Below are 22301 nucleotides of genomic sequence, written 5' to 3'. Positions count from 1 at the left end.
GTATGGTGTTTAATGTATAACGTTTGCAAAAACAAATAAGTGAAGTGGGTATCAGTCTACTGAATTTGCATGTTTATATTTTGAAAAAAGAGTTTGCAGCTTCTGAATTTTGAGGGTTTAAAATAAATCTGAGGGCTCTGTGTAGGAAACATGAAAATATAGAACTATATTCAGACACGTTATAAGCTTTGGAATTGTGCCTACATGGAGAGTTCTGAATCTGACCCATAAGGCCAAATTCGTGAGTAAAATGGCGTAATTTAAACATAAGTGGGCCAGGTTCACAGCTGGTCAATTGTATATTTAAGTCAATGAATTTACAACATTTGAGTATCTGGCTCAAGTAAGTGGGAATAATGGAGTCTAAATTGTTGTAATAGATGTGAGGAGTATTTACTTTTATTTTTGTTGTTTGGGACCTACTTTTACTTGCTTTTGTTGCTACATCCTTCTATTCTGGCTATTTTGCATGTGAATTGCCTGACTTTAGAGTTCCATCAGGCTTAGTGGGCCAAATTTAGAGGTGACATATAGAGCACTGTAAATTGGTCTAAGCTGATCAACGACTGGAAAGTATAATAGATTACATAAATTTAGACTTCTTCTAGACTCACCTCTGAATTTATTCCGTAGTGTTTTAAGGGTTCCAGTCAAAGTACTGCTTATATATATATTTTTACTCTATGGCACTGAATAACTTACTTCATCTAAGTATAGCAGTTTTTAAAAGATGATTGGGATACTGATCTTATAAGTGTCCTGTCCTTCTGTTATAGTGGTTATGAATAGTCGAACGTACATTTTTTGTAGCTAAATTTGAGCCTGCAGAAGAATGTAGCTGCAAATCGGTATTCTGAAATAGTATCTGATAACAAATGGTTTATACGTTGTCCTTTTGCATTTTTCATTCATAATCAGTGGCTTTGCATTTAAGTTCTGTGATGCTCATGATATATAATGGGTGTAATCATTAGAGGAAAAAAGCAGACTCTGGTGTAATATATTAAGAAAACATTCCTCTTCTCACAGGTAGCATACTTACCACAGATCTCTTTAGCATTTTTTCACCCCATATGGTTCCATTTAATTTTAGTCTAAAAATGTATGTTGCAATATTTGCTTCAAAAGTTACATTAGCTATCTATATTGCATTTTTTCCTAAGGAGGAGGACTATCCAGGAGCTATTCAATTGTGCTTGGAATGCCAGAAAGCAGCCAGTACTTTCAAACACTACAGTTGTATAAGGTAAGGTTATGCTTTGTTACTAAGGAGGTTCGAGCTTTCAGCTTGTATGCAGTGTTTTGGGGAATATAAAATGTCACCAAAGTGATGTGGCTGTGAAAAAGCAAAGGTGATCCTAGGATAGAGCAGGTGAGAATTTCCAGTAGAAGTAGGGAAGTATTAATGCCATTGTACAAGGCACTGTCAAGACCTCATCTGGAATACTCCTGTGCAATTTTGGTCATCCATGTTCAAAAAAGATGAATTCAAACTAGAACAGGTATGGAGAAGGGCTACAAGGATAATCAGGCCAATGGAAGGCCTGTCTTACGAGAAGAGACTAAAAGAGCTGGGCTAGTTTAGCCTAGCAAAATGAAGGCTGATGTGGGAATATGATTAAGCTCTCTAAATACATCAAGGGGGTGAACATCAGGTAAGGAGAAGAGAGTGTTGACACAAGAACAAATGGGTATAAACTGGCCATGAATATATTTAGGCTGGATATTAGTAGAGGATTCCTAACCATCAGAGGTGAGAGGTCTGAAACATCCTGCCAATAGGAGTAGTGGGAGCAAATAACCTAACTAGTTTTAAGATGGATCTTGATAGATTTGTTAACTGGATTATATGGCAGGGTTGCCTGCAGTAGGACTGGACTTGATGACTCAGGAGATTTCTTTCAGTCCTGTGTCCCTATATTTGCTAATGTTGGCTAATTGGTGTCAATTAAATTGCAGCACGGTCCTTCAGTATCTGGTTAGAAAGGACAAGTAATACAAAGACAATTTTATGATTCAGTTAATTACACTTTTTAAACTATCAGCAGTGATGTTTTTCAAGTAATGAAAATGCCAAGGGATTCTAACCTTTCATGAGCTGCACATTGATCGGTCTGTCAGCATTTTATCCAGCTGTTGTGATTTGTAGATGTTAGGACCCGAAGACCCCAGCTGAGACTGAGACTCTGTACAAACACATAGTAAGAGGCTGGTTCCTACCACAAAGAGTCTACAATCTTAATAGACGAAACAGATGAAGGACTGGAGAGGAAACAGGCACAGAGTGGTGAAGTGTCTTGGCCAAAGTCACATAGCAGTGCAGTGCCAGAGACTCCTGAGTCCTACCCTAGTGCCCTGTTCACTACAACACACTGTAGTGTGCCTCATGCTCATGTTCTTTTGGGGAACATAGGACACTGAATGACTAAAGTTTTTTGTGCTACAGCATTTCTGAAAAAGTGTTAAAAAAAATTTGATTTAGAAACTATGAGTGAAATTCTGGCACCATTAATATCAGAAGGAGTTTTGCCATGGATTTCAATCAGGCCAGGATTTATTAAAATAAATGCTCTGGCTTCTTTCCTCTCCCACATTCCTCCCCTCCCCTCACCTCCCCCTGCCCATATATGGGGATTATTGCAGTACTGAAGTAATTGTGAGTAATTCTTGACTTCAGTTGGAGTTCTGCATTTAGAATGGCTGTAGCTTCTGGTCCTGAATGTGCAAAGAAGCCAAAGTATGTAACATTACAGATTTTAATTTGGTAATTCATTGCTGTGTGTGTTTGCAGCTTCAGGGTTTAGAAACGACTGGACAGGTCTGTCTAGATTTTATAAAATGAATATAATATATATTTAAAGAGAAAATTTCATAAGCTCTTGCCTAAATCAGTTGGAAGTACTTCAGAAAGCAGCCATTAGAAATTCCATGTACAATAGTCTAAGTTCCTTATCCATGATCATTTGTGCCTCCACTTGGATTTGTAGTGCTCATCTTCCTTCTCTGACTCTTGAGTACAAGCTAACTTCATTTCTGTCTTCTCCTTCATGGTGGAGGTGAGGGCAACATGGGCCAATCTTTACCTCCTCTATATAGTAATGAGCACAGTGTCACCTTTCATTGGGAAAGATATTTGTGAACAGTTGCCAGGACTGCTTCAGTATTCAAACATCTTGAAAACTGTGTTCAGCACCCATCCTGCAAAAAACGTAGCACCTCAACGATGAAATACTTTGCCTGATATTGATCTTCCATTAGTTGAGAGGTTACTTTCTCCCTTTACCCAGTGTCCTGCATAGTAGTGATGTTTGTTATTCACCAAACTGTCTATATCTTTTGTTGTTTCAAAAGGGAGTGTGGAAAATATTAATCTGATTTGTATTACAAACCACCTAATCTTTTTTTAAGTGGGGAAAAATTGGGAGATTTCTTATAAATATTTACGAAGACGGTTTATTAAACTGCTAAAATATTTGTTCATTTGACATGCTTCCTTTGTTAATATTGTGAGAGTTAGGTTAATTAGACAGTGTTTTCTTGTTTAAAATTCACTTGGCATACAAATGATTTGAAAGTTGCTGGTGAGAAACCATTTAGCACTGAATCACTTTTCCCCTTTTCTATTTTCTAGAAGCTTTTGTCATTGCTGCAAAGTTTATCTTAAGTATGTAAAGCAAAAGTGCTGTAATTTAAATTGATATTAACTGTCACTTTATAGATAATGGGTGACAAAGTTCAGCTGCGGAAGTCATATCATTATAAATCTGATACTATACTGAGAAAATTATGCTGTTGCTGTCATTCTTAAAAGGTTCTCCTTATATGTTCTAAGGATAAAGTTTCTTTAAAGAAAGAGAATTTTTGTGTTGGATTAGCTTGGTAACAAAGGTTTAATGGTAGAAAAGATTAATGTACAGTTCGTATCTGGTAAAACCGCTTTTGAATTTTGGCCTGCACAGATTGAATAATCTTCCTTCTATTCTTAGAACATATTTACTTCTAAACTACTTATTCAACCCCCAGTCCCTGCCTACACTGAGCTATCCATTATGCTGCAGTTCCCTCAGTCAGCCAGGCATGCAGTCCTTTCTTCTCCAGCCCCAAGCAGTAACTAACTGCTGCTCTGTTCTGCAGGTCCTTTTAGATGGCCCTCCGGGCCCCTCATTGACTTCTAGCAGCCCCTCTGCTTCCTTGCAGCCACTCTAGGCGGCTTGGAGGACCTCTCCACTGCTCCTTTCCTGGGATTGGTGTGGCAGAATCCTGAGGTCTCCAGCAGGGGGCCTTTGGGCCTAGTCCACCCCATTAAACGCTCATTAAGATTTATATGGCTGTTGATTGACAAACCCCTTATTATTTATTATTTATATGGATGTTGATTAAAAAACCCTTATAACATGTTTTGAGTAATTGCCTGGATAAAATGAATGTCATGAATTAATGTTTCTAAATTATGGTTAATAGCTTCTTATAAAATTCATCCAGTGTCATAGACTCATAGACTTTAAGGTCAGAAGGGCCCATCATGATCATCTAGTCTGACCTCCTGCACATTGCAGGCTACAGAATCTCACCCACCCACTCCTGTAATAGACTCATAACCTCTGTCTGAGTTACTGAAATACTCAAATCATGTTTTAAAGACTTCATGTTACAGAGAATCCACCATTTACAGTAGTTTAAACCTGCATTCTGACCAAGAAGTAATTTTATAATTGTACAACATTTGGTTTAGAAAGTACATTGATTTTTAAATAGATGCTATGTTTCTACAAATTCTCTAAAATTCTTGATTAAAGCAGCTTTTGCAATAACTCTTATTTCTTGGTCTGTCATGTACAGTGTACCAAAAGAAACATTACAGTACTTGCCTATTAAGAATAGCTGCCAAATGGAGCAAACATATATTAATCTCAGATTTTTGGATAAAGCTATAAGAAAAATGGATTCAGCAATATTCACATGTAATTCCACTGGTATATGTGGAAAGAGATGGAGGAAAGAAGTAGAAAGAGAAACCCGGAGGTTGTTAGATGTGTGTTTTCTAATGTTGTGGCAAAAGCTTTCAACTGTAACTCTCCCTTACTCTAAATCTGCCATGTTTGTGTGTGTGTGTAATTCATTGTTCTTGGTTTTTTAACTTCAGGATGGAAAACTTAAAAAACAAAACCTAACAAAACCCCAGCTTGTATTGTTTTTAATTTGGTTTAATTTAATCCCATATACATAAAACTTCTTGTTCTGTTCTAAGAGCTATAACAGCGAAAAGAATTATCTGTTGAATGTAAAACAAGAACAACAAAAAAAATCTTTGTCCTGATCCTGCAAACATTTACGCAGATGCATAATTTTATTCCAGTGAATAAAGTTCATACGTGCCTGTTTTCAGGATTAAGGCTCAAGCTTCTGTTGCATCTTAAAACAGTGGTGGTAAAAGAAAGGCCATGGAATGAATACTAGGGCTGTCCAGAAAATAATTCCATTTTGTGAAAAATGTGGAGCTTTAAAGACTTGTTTTTGTTCTAATGCAGAATGAAAATGAGACCTTTTAAACTTCATTTCCAAAAAGCTTGGGAGGTGGGAGACCCATGTTTCAGTCCCTGCCCTGCCTGATTCAGTGCAGGGATTTGAACATGATTCTTCCACATCCCCAGTGAGTGCCCTAACCACAAGGCTATTAGCTATTCTGGGGTGGGTTTCTTCCTCACATTCATTTTGATGAGAAATTCCATCCTGGACCTGAGAAAACCTTCCAGACTAAATTTTCATGGTAATTGATACATTTCCGTTCAACACTTCAGTTTAGACAAAAATGACACTTTTGGACAGAAAAAAATTTGTTGAAATATTTTTGTTGAAATACAACTCACTGAAATCAACAGTACAGCCTCTCTCTTTTATATTAAAAGTATTGCCCTGGGAAATTGAGGCATTCCTGCCCATGTCATAGTCCAACCTGAATTTCAGATCAGTACTTTCTGCTGGCCACACACTGTATTAATAATACAAAAGGCTGTAGTCTGTTGTTTTTAAGCAAATTACTTGTAGTCTATGGCCAAGCTGGCAGTTTAACTTTCAGTTGTGAAAAGTTTAAACAATCCCTGCCTTAACTATCCTGCTGTATCCTATATTTTTACCAAGGTAAACATTTCAGCTAATTTTCCTCAAAGTTGTCTCATGCATTTCTGGTAAAATAAATAATATTAATACATGGTTGAGTCAGAAATGGCATTGTAAAATATGCATAAAATACTTTTTAATAAATTGATGTTGTAATTCATAAATATAATGTCAGGTTGATAATGGTTTGCTTTCTTCAGGGAAAACCAATGATTTTTCAATGGAGTTTTTAGTATTGTGGTTTCATGCTTTTTATATAAAACATATATAGAAATTTTGTTTTCCATTTGTGATGTTGCTGCGAAAGACAAAAAAAAAGTTAGGTATCCGATGCCCTTAATACTTAATCTGATACAGAGCTACTTCCTTTTTGCTGACACATCATAAACGTAAATGAAGTTTTTTCCTCATTTCACTTCAACTCATTTTTTATATAATGTACAGAAATAAGAAACTAGATCCCTGTTGAAAATTCATTTTCCCTGGTTTTCTCCTCATTCAGTTAAGAGATCTTAACTGTATCTGTACACACATGCGAGCACTGTTAAGAAGTGAAGTGCATGAAAGTCAGGAAATACAGCTGAGACATAGCAACTATAATTCTGTCCCATTGGAGCTTTGTTTCAAAAGAGCAGCCTTTAATATCAAGAGCAACATTTTCAAAGATGGGTAGAATGGGGGTGCTGACAACAGGGCACTTATGATAGAATTTCCTGTAATAAGTGTACATATTTAAGGAAGGGCCGTGTGTGTGCTCGCACGCAGCAGAGGTGTGTGCAGGTTTTCTGGTGGCTCAACTCTTGAGACCTCTTGGAACCTGTGCCTTTCAAATCTTAGTGTTGGAAAACAATGTTTTTCATCTAATTTGAAAACAAAAGCAACAAAAACCCAAATCTGTCAGATTAAATTAATGCAGTGTTATGATTTATCTGAAAGCTCATCGAATCCTACTACTGTGTGATGTTCGGTTAATGTGTAAATAACTGATATTAACAAAATTACTTACCTTGTTGTGATGCTCCGTATGTGCACAGACTGCATATGAATTGGAGTCCTTTTTTTGAATGTTAATAGCTTTGCTGTTTTTAAGTCAAATTTCTTCCAATGTGTGAAAACTCTTTATATGCTAATGGTAAGTGCTATTCTATGCCTCTAAGAGCTTTAAGCCACTTTGTGCCCTCCTTATGCGGGGCTTTTTTTCGATCTGGAGAGGCCCCCAAAGGAAATTATACAGCTTTATGGCTACCTAAGTTAATGCAGTTTCCCTAACATGGCCCTCTGGCTTGCAAAGGGGTCCTTGGATGGCATCTTTATTGTGTCTGCAGTGGGGGAATCCTTCCTCGGTAGTATGCTGGTTTAGGAGTGCCTCTTTACTTGCTCTGGCCCTTTTATTTGGCATAAAGATGCTAGAGCGAGATGAGATTATCACCCTAAATATGTAAATGTTCCACCCCACCCCCCCCGAACGAACAAATCATTCTCTTATTTGAAGTGTTGTCACTTATGTCACACCTGGACAAACAGTAAAATAGCAGAGTAGAAGGCTGCTAAGCCTTCCCTCTTGGGGGGGTGTGTGTGTGTGTTTAGAGGGAGGATTGGTAACAGATGAGAAGTTGGAATTAGCAAAAATGAGAGACTTGCTGCATAGGAAAGTTTAGTAAATGCTCCTCCTGTGGTAAATTTCAGAGTAGCAGCCGTGTTAGTCTGTATCCGCAAAAATAAAAGGAGGACTTGTGGCACCTTAGAGACTAACAAATTTATTTGAACATAAGCTTTCGTGAGCTACAGCTGAATGCATCCGATGAAGTGAGCTGTAGATGTAGTGTAACGAAAGCTTATGCTCAAATAAATTTGTTAGTCTCTGAGGTGCCACAAGTACTCCTTTTCTTCCTGTGGTAAGACAGTCCAGTCCAAGATTTCCTTTCCTGGCTAGAATGCCATACTTTTTAGCTGTTGTTTTGATGTGGTATCTGAAGTTGTAAACCCCAACCTGTCTACATCCCAGGAATCAGGTGGTGAGGAATGTATTGCTGCACTCCAGGTGACCCAAGCAGGCTACAGCAACATGCTTGCATGCTTTCCTTTTATCCCTCTTCTCTGTGCCCTCTTTGTTAAGCTGGTTGCCTCACTTGTGTTCTTTTCCCATGCTATCTTCACACAACTCTCAATTGCTAAATCCCTTTCCTGATACTAACCCCCATGTCTTCTGCCTTTTCTAAGTCTCTTTTCAAAATCCAGTACTTTAATGAAGTTTATAAACTACACCCTCTTAAACATTTGAAATAAAATATAAGGAAAAATAATTGATACCCTTAAAGACTTCAGTCTCTCAAGTAATCCCATTCTTATTGTGCTTTCCCTCATCTTTCTCCGTCCCTTGTTTTTTGTCTTAACTTAGGTTGTAACCTCTTTGGGGAAGGTACTTCATCTGTATTGCCAAGAATCATGCATAGCTATTGTACAGGAGAAGTGCTAAACAGTAAATATGTTCTCTTATCACTGGCCGGTGCCTTAAATCCAAAAGACTGGTTGTTCTAAAATTAAAAAGGCTGTTAAAGGCTTAGTTTGGTCAGCTCAGTTAGGTATGAAACCCCCCATCCTCTCCCTAAATTTTGAAAGAAAACAAGCAGGCTTATTCTGCATGTCTTCATTCGGAAGAGCACACAAAACACCAGAGCAGACATTTTTTCTGATTCACCCTCTCAGTCCATGTTTCACAATATTACTTACTTCCTGTGGACAAGAAACAGCTATGCATATCAGTACCCAAGGAATCATAGAATCATAGAATCATAGAATATCAGGGTTGGAAGGGACCCCAGAAGGTCATCTAGTCCAACCCCCTGCTTGAAGCAGGACCAATTCCCAGTTAAATCATCCCAGCCAGGGCTTTGTAAAGCCTGACCTTAAAAACCTCTAAGGAAGGAGATTCTACCACCTCCCTAGGTAACGCATTCCAGTGTTTCACCACCCTCTTAGTGAAAAAGTTTTTCCTAATATCCAATCTAAACCTCCCCCATTGCAACTTGAGACCATTACTCCTCGTTCTGTCATCTGCTACCATTGAGAACAGTCTAGAGCCATCCTCTTTGGAACCCCCTTTCAGGTAGTTGAAAGCAGCTATCAAATCCCCCCTCATTCTTCTCTTCTGCAGACTAAACAATCCCAGCTCCCTCAGCCTCTCCTCATAAGTCATGTGCTCTAGACCCCTAATCATTTTTGTTGCCCTTCGCTGGACTCTCTCCAATTTATCCACATCCTTCTTGTAGTGTGGGGCCCAAAACTGGACACAGTACTCCAGATGAGGCCTCACCAGTGTCGAATAGAGGGGAACGATCACGTCCCTCGATCTGCTCGCTATGCCCCTACTTATACATCCCAAAATGCCATTGGCCTTCTTGGCAACAAGGGCACACTGCTGACTCATATCCAGCTTCTCGTCCACTGTCACCCCTAGGTCCTTTTCCGCAGAACTGCTACCTAGCCATTCGGTCCCTAGTCTGTAGCGGTGCATTGGATTCTTCCATCCTAAGTGTAGGACCCTGCACTTATCCTTATTGAACCTCATCAGATTTCTTTTGGCCCAAACCTCCAATTTGTCTAGGTCCTTCTGTATCCTATCCCTCCCCTCCAGCGTATCTACCACTCCTCCCAGTTCAGTATCATCTGCAAATTTGCTGAGAGTGCAATCCACACCATCCTCCAGATCATTTATGAAGATATTGAACAAAACTGGCCCCAGGACTGACCCCTGGGGCACTCCACTTGACACCGGCTGCCAACTAGACATGGAGCCATTGATCACTACCCGTTGAGCCCGACAATCTAGCCAGCTTTCTACCCACCTTATAGTGCATTCATCCAGCCCATACTTCCTTAACTTGCTGACAAGAATACTGTGGGAGACCGTGTCAAAAGCTTTGCTAAAGTCAAGAAACAATACATCCACTGCTTTCCCTTCATCCACAGAACCAGTAATCTCATCAAAAAAAGAAAAGGAGTACTTGTGGCACCTTAGAGACTAACCAGTTTATTTGAGCATGAGCTTTCGTGAGCTACAGCTCACTTCATCGGGTGCATAGCATCATAAAAGGCGATTAGATTAGTCAGGCATGACCTTCCCTTGGTGAATCCATGCTGACTGTTCCTGATCACTTTCCTCTCATGTAAGTGCTTCAGGATTGATTCTTTGAGGACCTGCTCCATGATTTTTCCAGGGACTGAGGTGAGGCTGACTGGCCTGTAGTTCCCAGGATCCTCCTTCTTCCCTTTTTTAAAGATTGGCACTACATTAGCCTTTTTCCAGTCATCCGGGACTTCCCCCGTTCGCCACGAGTTTTCAAAGATAATGGCCAAGGGCTCTGCAATCACAGCCGCCAATTCCTTCAGCACTCTCGGATGCAACTCGTCCGGCCCCATGGACTTGTGCACGTCCAGCTTTTCTAAATAGTCCCTAACCACCTCTATTTCCACAGAGGGCTGGCCATCTCTTCCCCATTTTGTGATGCCCAGCGCAGCAGTCTGGGAGCTGACCTTGTTAGTGAAAACAGAGGCAAAAAAAGCATTGAGTACATTAGCTTTTTCCACATCCTCTGTCACTAGGTTGCCTCCCTCATTCAGTAAGGGGCCCACACTTTCCTTGGCTTTCTTCTTGTTGCCAACATACCTGAAGAAACCCTTCTTGTTACTCTTGACATCTCTTGCTAGCTGCAACTCCAGGTGCGATTTGGCCCTCCTGATATCTTTCCTACATGCCCGAGCAATATTTTTATACTCTTCCCTGGTCATATGTCCAACCTTCCACTTCTTGTAAGCTTCTTTTTTATGTTTAAGATCCGCTAGGATTTCACCATTAAGCCAAGCTGGTCGCCTGCCATATTTACTATTCTTTCGACTCATCGGGATGGTTTGTCCCTGTAACCTCAACAGGGATTCCTTGAAATACAGCCAGCTCTCCTGGACTCCCTTCCCCTTCATGTTAGTCCCCCAGGGGATCCTGGCCATCTGTTCCCTGAGGGAGTCGAAGTCTGCTTTCCTGAAGTCCAGGGTCCGTATCCTGCTGCTTACCTTTCTTCCCTGCGTCAGGATCCTGAACTCAACCAACTCATGGTCACTGCCTCCCAGATTCCCATCCACTTTTGCTTCCCCCACTAATTCTACCCGGTTTGTGAGCAGCAGGTCAAGAAAAGCGCCCCCCCTAGTTGGCTCCCCTAGCACTTGCGCCAGGAAATTGTCCCCTACGCTTTCCAAAAACGAGGAAGATTCACCTGGATGGATGGAGAACTGTTCTTGTTAATCTCCCCTCCCTATTGAGGCTTCTCACAAGCATATCACTGAGAAGGAAACTTGACAGATTCTTAAGAGGTCTTTTGAGGTTTTTTTACTTCCTCTTGGCTTTCTGTACATTTACTGTACTATGCTAGATCACTTATTGAATATCATTTACAACTGCTTTCTGCATCTGGCAGCTGAAAGTGCCCTGGGGAATTATCACTTGATAGGTTCAAAGCATTTATACGTCTGATCACATTTCTCTAGAAGTTGTAGGATCAGCATTTGAGGATTTTGCCCTCAGAGGTTTTTGAGTTCTGGATAAAAGTAACTATGCCAGTTTACAAAGACCATGCAACCTTGGTGCTTTGGTCTTATGTAGATACATTATGAAATGCTGAAAGATTTTCTACTCCCTTTCTCTTCTACTTAAGAGACAGTCAAAGTACTTGATGCTGCTAAGATGTCCATCTGTCTCCCTCTGTTCTATTGGCTATGCTGATTGCAGCTTGGAGAGCTTTCTGGATGGAATATTGCACTGGAGGCTGGCTTGCCTAAAAAAATTAAATTTGTGACTCTTTTCTCTATTCTGACAGGTGCCTTTGGGGGAAACCCCATTAAGCAAGCTTTTACCAACCTGGCAGAAATATAGCTATTCTACATTGGCCACTCATGAGATGAGAATGGATGTTTGTTCATTGTCCATAGTCAGGAGGAGATTGCTCACCAGCTCAGCTAAAACTGTTTCCAGGGCACGCTGTATTCAAATGGAAACACTTCCTATTGCTGTACAAATCCTGTCAAGTTAGAGAACAGCATTGTTCATGTGGAGAACAATTTTATTTTTTTTCTTGTAAAAAGATATTCCTCTGCATATGTCACTTTCTAAAGATACCCTATCCTTAATTGGTATCCGATGAAGTGAGCTGTAGCTCACGAAAGCTTATGCTCAAACAAATCTGTTAGTCTCTAAGGTGCCACAAGTACTCCTTTTCTTTTTGCGGATACAACACGGCTACTATTCTGAAACCTATCCTTAATTGAGTATTTCAACATAACAGTTATCTTGTTTTCTGTTGGAACTATTTTACCTCTGTAGTAGTTTTAATCAGAAATAATTTTTACTCTGTTAGCTTTACATTTTTCATGCTTAGTCTCTGCCAAAGATGAATTTTGTTAAATATTGTTAGTGCTTTTAAATAGTTAGTAATTTGCATGTTATAAATGTCAGATGTAGGGAATAGATGGGAATAGTTGACTTATACTTTCTCAACCTACAATAAAAGTTCTATGCAAATCGAAAGTGTGCATGTCTAAATTCATCTGTCTTCCCACTAAACTTTATATATCAGCATCTTCAGGCCCTGATCCCGTAATTTAGGGTGACCAGATGTCCCGTTTTTATAGGGACAGTCCTGTCCTGTCCCCCCCCATATAGGCGCTTATTACCCCCCACCCCCTGTCCCGTTTTTTCACAGGTGCTATCTGGTCACCCTACTGCAATTTGATCTGTGCTCGGGAACTTCTGTGCCCATTAATTTCATTGGGACTCTGTGTACGTGCAGGGGTTCACTTTTGCAGCTCAGATTGCAGGATTCAGCACTGTTAGCTCATAAGCTCCTGAAGGCAGAGGTGGTGGTGTGTGTGTCCTCTGTATCTGACACAATGGAGTCCTGATCCTGATTGGAGTCTCTGGATACAATTGCAATATAAATGTGCTACAATAATTGCGCTATGTTTTCATTGCAAGTGCAAATACTAACTGATGCCAACCGGCTAAGCCAATGGAGTGTCTCTTCCATCATAACTATAGTGTTACTAGTGTAACTGCACTAAACTTTGCACTGTATTTAATGGCAGATGAATGGTTTTAGAAGGATAGCATGGATTATAACAGTGACATGATGTTACACAGACATACACTTTTTAGAACAGCGATCTGCTGTGAAACATTACTGTGAGTTATTAGTTTGGTTTTAAACACAATGTAATACCAGGATTTTATTTTCTTACTAGTGAATTGAATTCAAAACTGCAAGACACTTTGGAACAAATAGAGGTAAGAATTAGTGTTTGGATTTTTATAATATGTGAATATTTTTACATTTCAAAGTTTATTGTGACTTCCTAATTCAAATATTTTGGCATTAGCAGTTATTGTACATAAGAATTACTTTAAAATGTTGTCTCAGTAATGCTTTAGACATTGTCGTTCATATGGAATTGTGTGCACAGAGTTAAACTCACAGTAGTATGATAGCTATACTTGTGGGCCCTATATTTAATTAAAGTTTATGCCAGCATTTAATTTTAAAGCAGTCAGAAAGGAATGGAGTTTATCTGGGATATGGCATTCTATATACTTTGTGGAAAGTCAGGTTTGTGAGTAGATTAGAAGTGGCTGTAGTATTTTTTTTTTTTAAAGTTTTCCTCATGGTCCTTTTTATTTTTCACTTCAGCCTAATTAAAACCTCTACACAACTATCCTTGTTTTTTCCCTTCTAGTGATAGGTTTCTCCTCCATGGTCTCATTCTGTGTGGGAATGATTAAAATACTTGTTGGATTAATGTTGCTTTTATTTTTCCCTTTTAACACAGGCTAGACATATTTTTTTTTTTCACTCAGATTTCACATTCCCATTTCTCTTTCATTGATTCACGGTTTCTGATTCCTACCTGACAAGATTCTTATTAGCAACTAACTTTTCATCTTGTGATAATCCAACTGAACAGATTTTGAATTAATTTGCTGAAAGGGCTGCATGCACCTCTACATCCTCCCTCACTGCTCTGTAAAGTAAATCCTGCCTTGTATTAAATTCTGCTGAAGCAGCAGCAGTTTACAGGTAGTTCATGTTAACACTCAAGCTCTTGATTGTTCAGGATACACAGGTGACTGAGAGACAGACACTGGAATGGATTTTAACTGGTAGACTTTAGTAGCTTAACAATGAGTAGGGATGGTATATGCTCACCCATCTCTCATACCAGGCATTTAACTGAGTCCCGTGTGGAGTTACTAAGCTCTTACGAAATCACCGGTAACTTGCGGTGGACCTCTTTGCTTATCCCCGACACCCAGGACTCAGCTCACTTCTGAGTCCTCTAACTCAGGTGGGCAGAGACGAGTACCAAGAGAGATCTTTGTTTTCAAAGACTTCAGGCTTCTCTTCCTCCTTACTGGTGCAGCAGTGAAATTTCAGGTCTCATTTATCTGTAGGAGCTGGCCCTTTTAGCCTTTATCCACATTGGATAGTGGCCACAAGTTGCAACAGACTGCACATTTCTATATTCCCTTAATATTAGAATTCCGAATCCTAGTTGTTTTTACCCCACCAGTGCTTCCACAATGCTGTGAGGAAGGTGAAAACCCATTGGACCTTAGCCAGTTTGGCCCAATGAAAGAAAATCCTTTCCTCATCCCCCCAAAACAGGCAATTGGTCATACCCACAGTATTCTGGAAACACAGCTCACTATCTAGAACTACAGGGAGGGAAGGCAGGACAGCTGAAGAGGCAAAAGGCATCAGCAGTCTAGGGAGAAGTTTTTAAATTTTGTTTTTTGGGGGAGGCAATCAGCTACAAGTCTCCCTTCTCCCCCTTAGCCAGTCACTGGGATACAGCAAACTTGAGGAGAGGGGGAGGCTAGCACAGGCATTTTGGGGCAGGTATTCCTCTCCCCCACTGGGAGTGGTGCATCCCCTTTTTGGTCCAACTAGCAACATTCTCTCCCTCTCCCCCCGGCCTGACCTGTAGAGATGTGAGCATCATTTTTCAGGCACAAGCTTTCTCCCCTTCACCTCCATTTTTGGGAACAGTACATTCTGCCTGTGGTCTGACCAGATGTCCCTATCTCCCTTCTGTCCCTGTTCAAGAAAGAGAAGTCCTCTTTCGAACACTGGAATTAGCTATGTCATACACATTGCAAAGATGAACATAAGGACAGCCTGTGCTTCATGGAGTGTTTTATATTATCAATTATTTGAGAATATAAGAACTCTTGTTCAGCTGGTTAATCTTTTAGTAGTGGCACTTTTCAGTTGTTCAGTGCTTCTGTTTCTTCCCATGCATTTTGTTAGTCTGCTAGTTCAAAGCACAATGTTAGGTTCAAAATTTGCCTTTTTCTGAATATTTATTTTCTGTTACCCAAGTAATACTTAAGACAACTATATCTGGAGGATAAGAGAGAAATTCTCTAATTTTTTCATTTAATTTACATTGTGCATTTGATAGCAATCTGTGCTTAGTCAGTTTGATTCTCTCATGTTCCTGCTTTGTGTGAATCTTTCACACAGAAGTAGGGGAGGGAAAATTATTGTATTACACACACAAAAGGAAAGCGGGGTTTAAATCCACAAAAATTGGTTGGGGAATTGCAGAAGTTGTAGTAGCTGAAACTATATTCAATTTATTTTGTATTCACGCTGGTTCTTTCTGCTTTGAGGTCAGACTAGATGATTGAATAATAGTCCCTTCTGGCCTTAAAAAATAAAATAAAAAAAATCTATGAATCATATCCCCCATGCTCTTAGTTATGGTCCCAATCTATTTGCCTAGCCCATTCCAGTCTCCCCTTCTGCTCCCTGTCCTCAGTCAGTATTCCTCCATCCCAACTCTCAGTCCCAGTTTCCCTCCCCCTTCACCAGCCTGAAAATCTCCATTCCAAGTTGTGTATTCCTAGGCCTTTTGTCCCAGTTTACTCCCATCCGAACCTGGCATCCAGCTCTTGTTCCTTGTGCATTTGAATCAGGCAGCTTCCTTCAGATGGCTCTCTGGGCATCAGCAGTGTGAAGTACTGAGAGTTCAGGAGAGACATGCATTAAGTTCTGGATCCTGGCTGCAATTGCAGAGGAAGTCCTGTTTGGTCCCAGGCTGGAGCATGCTCAGTATGGATGGAATTTTTGGAGTTTTCAGCTGTGAAGCTGTAACAAGTCTCTGTGGAGCATGTACAAATTGCGATTTATTTTATTTATTTATTTTTAAGGCTTATAACTTGGCCAAATTTGGGTGAATTTTCATGGGTATGGCAAAAGGCACATGCCTGACATGAAGACTTCTGCCTGCCCCTAGAAAATTACAAGTCCCTGCTCCACAGTATTGGACAGTAGAGCTTTTCAAAGAAGTCTCCAGAATCTTTTTAACATGAGCAAAACAGCATATTTTTCACTAGCCTCAAACTTAGACACGGCTAAGCCATTTTGGCTGAAATACTGAGGCAGTCACCTGACCTGGCAAATTTGTGTCTAACTAATTAAAGTTTATCAGAGTTAAGAGTTGAAAACATGAACTTACAATGGGAAGCGTCGGGCTACCTTAATAGATGATGCTACCAGCTCCTGTAATAAATATGGATTAAAACCTCATATTGTAATAAAATAACTCCTTGGTTCCTTTTATTGAATGTTTAACATTTACTTCTTTAATTAAATTAGGAACAATTAGATGTAGCCCTCTCCAAAATATGCAAGAACTTTGATATCAGTCATTATACCAAGGTGCAGCAGGCTTACAGACTCCTTGGAAAGACACAGGTTAGTACTTATTCTTCATATTTTATAAAGAAAATAAATGGTGCCACAATATTAAGTTGGCAAGGACTATTTATTGACAGCGCTCTATCTTGTTGCATATGTGTTTATAAAGACTTTAGCAATGCTCATATTTGTTGTGATCGGTTGCATGGTAATGCAAAATGTCGCTTCTGGTCAATATGGAGCTGTTGTAGCCATTCCATACCAGAGGTTGCAGCTGAGTTTAAACCCAGTTTATGTAACTGTCTTGCCGATCTAAAACCTTGGATAGGATTGCAATACTCTTTTGGTTAAGTCACGTTTCATTAAGATATACGGTAGTTACTGGAGAATCATGATAACAGGGGGATCCAGTTAACTCCAACCTGGATAGTAGAGGTCGGAGTGATATATATATATATATATATTTTTTTTTTTTTTTAAAGAGCTCAAGGAAAGTAGGAGCTAGGACTGAGGATGTTCTGGAGAGACCTTAGTAATAGACAAGCTTGAGGAGGAAAGTTAGGCTGAGGTTTGTATTGTGGTGTTGGTGTCTCTGGGTTATCAATAAAACAGCCCCCCAGGAAAGGGGTAGTTTGGACACTATCTCAGGGTCTCTGTGTTCTGTTGAGGATGAGGTAAAGACTTAGCCCAGTTTTTCCTGGTCATGGATTTGTTGATTTATCTGGCAATGTATGAGGCCTGGTTGACCTTAGAATGCTAATTTTTTTAACAGTGCTTTCATCCATGTGGATTAGCTCTTTTCAGTGTTTTTGTTGTTGTGGCAACAACATAATTTTTCAAGTGTATGTAAATTGTTTTTTGGTGCTTTGGTTTTGGTCCTATTTTATTTATTAACTTAAAGCATTTTTCAAAAGTATTAAAATACTCAAAAATAAGCAGTTGTCAGGAAAAAGATGGTAGTCTGTACATTTTTTTTAATGTATTTGGAAGAATCAACTCATTTATTAAATGCAAGGCTTCAAAAGTAAATAGAACCCATCTGTGGTTCCAAAGTGTAATGTATGATATGTTGGGAAATGTCAATAAGCAAATTAATCAAACATATGTAAATAATTAAACATTTTTTAATGAATGTGGCTAACTTGTGAGAGTTTTCTGATCAACAGAATGAAACAGTGAGTAGTATTTTAGACCTTACATACGTCATAAAGCAGGAACTTTTTTTCTTAACTGACGTTACTGATACTGCAGTATTGGCTATATTTTTATTTGAAAGATGTCAGTTCTAGACATGTCCTGAAACACACTTCAGTATATGCAGAGCACAAAATGAAGTCTCCCTATTTTAATTGCTGTTTATTTTGGGTAACTTTAGTACCAAACCTTTTTAAGTTCTTCATTTTTTATTCTATTTAGATTATGTAATTCAAGCTAGGTTTAGCGGAAAATGCTCTGATTGATTATTTGCTTTTCTGTTCTGTATTTGGAAAGAAGCAGAATGACATTCGTATCTTACTCTCTTCCATCAGTAACTGGGGAGGAAGATGAAGGGCAACTATTAACTTTCACTCAAAAGTGTTTAACATTATCTGGTCCTGTGGAGTTAAGAGTATTAAAAGAATGGCTAAGGAGCTCTCTGAAACGTTAATTTTTTTTGGTTTTTTTAAACAAACCTTGGAACACTTTGAAAGTTCCAAAGGACTGGAAAAACTAATGTTTTACCAATATTTAAAAAGGGTAATGGGAAAACCCAGGAAACTATAGGGCAGTTAGACTGATCTAGATCCTAGGCAAAATCATGGAAAAACTGATAGGGGATGCAATCAGTAAAATATTAAAGATGTTAACATATTTAATGCCACTCAATGTGTTTGCATGGAAAATAGGTCTTGTCAAACTAGATATAATTTTTGATGCGATTACAACTTTGAGCTTGTAAATATAACTGTGTTAATGTAATATACTTAGCCTTCTGTAAGGCATTTGGCTTTGTCCTGCATGATCTGATAAAAAAAAAAATAGCATTCTGCAAAATCAATGTAATTTGCATTAAATAGATTAAAAATAGGTTAGCTGATAAATCTTTAAAAAGATTGTAAATGGGAAATAGTAATCAAATGTGTTTTTTTGTTTTTGTTTTTTTTTCCCTAGTGGGATCCCACAGGGATCTGTACTCACCCCAATGCTATTCACTATCTTTAGTAATGATCTGGAAGAAAATATAAAATTGCTGGTAAAAACTGCAGATGACACAAATTGAAGTGGTAAATAATGATAGGGACTGATGAAATGATAAGACCTACCAAGACTGTATGGTAATGTGAGCTCATTTGAACAACATATGTTTTAACAGAGCCAAATGCTAGGTTATACATCTAGGAACAAAGAATGTAGGTCACACTTTCAAGGTGGGTGAATGTGTCCTGTAAAGCAGTGACTCTGAAAAGGACATAAAGGTCTGGTAGATAACCAGATGAACTTAACCAATCAATGTAATGCTCTTCTACTTTTCCTTCCTTTTTCAGACAGCGATGGACCAACTACATATGCACTTCACTCAAGCCATTCACAACACAGTGTTCCAAGTAGTTCTTGGGTACGTAGAGCTATGCGCAGGAAACTCGGACACCAAATTTCAGAAGCTACAGTACAAGGACCTCTGCACAGTACGTGGTAACATAGTTGTCTTACATAGTATTTGCGTATTTTTTTCTTTGCATATCACCTTTAACATGTCTCATTTTAAGATTGTGTGTGTGTGTGTGTGTGTGTGTGTGTGTGTGTGTATTTATATTATGGTTATTAAAATGATCTTAATTTCAGCTGTTGTTACAATCACTTAATAAAATTTGCATGGAGTTAATGAGAGACTAGTCCATCAAAATCCTGTGTGGGTTTGGATTAAGATGATACTTGGTACTTTGAGATTCAAAAGTGTGATCATACACTCAAATTAGTGTTAAAAAAGAGAGACAGAAATTTCAGACCACAAATAGGAGATAAATACTTCATACTTCTGAATTCAGGGCTTGATGTTTACCCACTGAAATTAATAGTAGAATTGCCATTGACTTCAGTGAATTCAGGATCAGGCTCTCAGTTGGAATAGTGCTGTAACATAGTGAATTTCACTGAAGCCTTGATCCAAAGCTGATTGAAGTAAACGGGAATCTTTTCTTCTAATTTTGAGTCAGGTCCATAATTCCAGCAAATTAAAGAGACCCATATATGACTTTAATATTGAGATTCAAAAGCCTGATTAAAGGAGGCTTACACAATGTGGTTACAATACATTTTCCTTTAACTAGTATGCTTACATGTGCACGTGCTGTGTATCTGTGTATATCTCACTTTGGAAAAAATTAAAATGTCTTGAACATATGATGTAGAATCCTATTCTATTTAAAAAACAGAAAACTAATTACAAGAATTTCCTTTCCTCAAAATATTAAATAAATGTATAACTAGCATCTATTACTGGGAATTTTTCAAAAATATTTTATTAGAAAAAGTGATTATTTTAAATGCTACTTTCAATATACTTTTTATCTTGCTTCACTTGTGATCATACCATTAAACTCTGAGGGATTTCATTACTTTTTGAAAAAATAGTGGAAAATTAGTGAGCTCAGAGGTACTTCAGTTCAGCCAGACATTGACATGAAACTTGAAATTGTGTCTCTAGATTGAAGGTACTGAAAGAAATTTGTGTATCACAGATTGAGCCCTCAAATATTCTCACACTTGACCAAACCTTGACTAACTCAAACTTCTGACCAACTCCTTCAATCATTCTATTAAATCGAAGTATAGTAGCAAAAAGATTAAAATTCCTTCGCTGATTATTATGCTGCTCTTTCATTTCTTAGAAATGTTCTGGAATTGCTTGGCTTCAACCAGTAAACACTTCTGCATTTAAGATTTTTTTTTAATTTTATTTAATAGGACACTCATGTTGATTTCAGGCCCAAAATATATTTTGAAAAGAGGAGTACAGACCCTAAGATCTGTGGTACTGGGAAGCTGATTTTCAAATCACCTTCAGAGGAGAGGAAGGGCTTATCCAATAAGGCTCCAGAAGGCTGGAGTAGAGAAGTGGCAGGGACCAGCAGTGGATGGCATTTCCATTATACAGATAAACTGATGCACAATATGGTAAAAAGAATGAAGACACCAAATCCCTTGCTCTGTTCACTAAACCAGCGGTTCTCAAACTGTGTGTCGGGACCCCAAAATGGGTCACGACCCCATTTTAATGGGGTCGCAAGGGCTGGCATTAGACTTGCTGGGGCCCAGGACCAAAGCCTAAGCCCTATCAGCCAGGGCCAGCCTGGGATGGTTTCAGCCTGGGATGGTGGGGTTCAAGTTACAGGCCCCCTGCCTGGGGCTGAAGCCCTTGGGCTTTTGCTTTGTTCCTCCTGCCCAGGACAATGGGACTCTGGCTTTGCTCCCCCACCCAGGGCAGTGGAGCTCAGGTGGGCTCAGGCTTCGGTCCTCTGTCCTGGGGTTGTGTAGTAATTTTTGTTGTCAGAAGCGGGTCGCAGTGCAATGAAGTTTGAGAACCCCTTTACTCTCTCTGAAGTCTGCTGCTTTTTCATGTTTCTTCATTCTCTTAAACTTTGATTTTTTAAAAAAAAACTTAAAAAAAATTCTTTTAACATTGTTTTTTTTTTTTAAATTGAATTCTGCTGTTTCCTCTCCCTTCCATGACTTTCTAGAGTCCTCTGTAGTGATTCCCTTTCTTCACTGATATTTGTAACACTACCTAATTTAATTGTTTGCAGACTGTAGTAATGTGCTGGTTCAATTTCTTTCAGACTCTCAATTAACTGTGTAGTGTTGGTAGTCTCCACTCCTGCTTACATGCTTACTATGTAGAAAGATTTATATGTTACTGGAAATTCTCAATTCCATGTTTTCTTAAAACAGCTTACCTTCTCTGAATTACAACATGGTTTCATATGTCATTAGCTTAATTGATTTTCTTTCTTTGTGAACAAAGCAAATAACTGATATTTTCAAGTTATGTGGCACTTCAGAGGTTACTGTCTGGTTCTCTGTATAAAGAGATTTGATGCACAGCAAAAGATGTCCCTGTATTTAAGGCACAATGAATATGGCACAATAATATGAAGTTCTCTTGAAATATGGTGTGATGTTGATTTAAAATTCTTGAAACACACAGAGTTTACCAAGAAAGTGAGGAATGTATCTCAAGGATCTAGTGCAGAGTGACAGTTAAGGCTAGTATTAGTATGTATTTCAAATAGTTCTGTAAAATGTTGGCTGCACAATTAGTTGGTTCATTTTTTGATATTCTAATGAAAAATTGAAATGTATTTTTCAATAAGACTCATTCTCAGGTTGAGAGCCAAAAGCAAACTCTCTTTTCTCTCTCTCTCTCTCTTCCCCCCGCCCCCAACCATTTCCACATCTGAA

The 22301-nt window shown here is 38.8% G+C and overlaps 1 protein-coding gene across 9 annotated transcripts in view; it reads left to right on the top strand.

Annotated features, from left to right (window-relative positions):
* Positions 1 to 22301, top strand: part of VPS50 (VPS50 subunit of EARP/GARPII complex) — a 195510-nt gene that overhangs the window by 48175 nt on the left and 125034 nt on the right. For all 9 annotated transcript variants that reach the window (XR_005224048.1, XM_037890684.2, XM_037890683.2 and 6 more), the window contains 4 exons: positions 1164 to 1246; positions 13405 to 13447; positions 16821 to 16919; positions 19388 to 19528. Coding sequence is in view for 8 of the 9 variants with exons in the window: in XM_037890684.2 (XP_037746612.1) it covers positions 1164 to 1246; positions 13405 to 13447; positions 16821 to 16919; positions 19388 to 19528 (366 nt within the window). In the remaining variant the exon portion in view is untranslated. The remainder of the gene's footprint in view (positions 1 to 1163; positions 1247 to 13404; positions 13448 to 16820; positions 16920 to 19387; positions 19529 to 22301) is intronic.

Source organism: Chelonia mydas, chromosome 2 (assembly GCF_015237465.2).
Source record: "Chelonia mydas isolate rCheMyd1 chromosome 2, rCheMyd1.pri.v2, whole genome shotgun sequence".
Lineage (NCBI taxonomy): Eukaryota > Metazoa > Chordata > Testudines > Cheloniidae > Chelonia > Chelonia mydas.
Note: the sequence above shows the minus strand (reverse complement) of the source record. Positions and strands in the feature narration are given on the sequence as shown.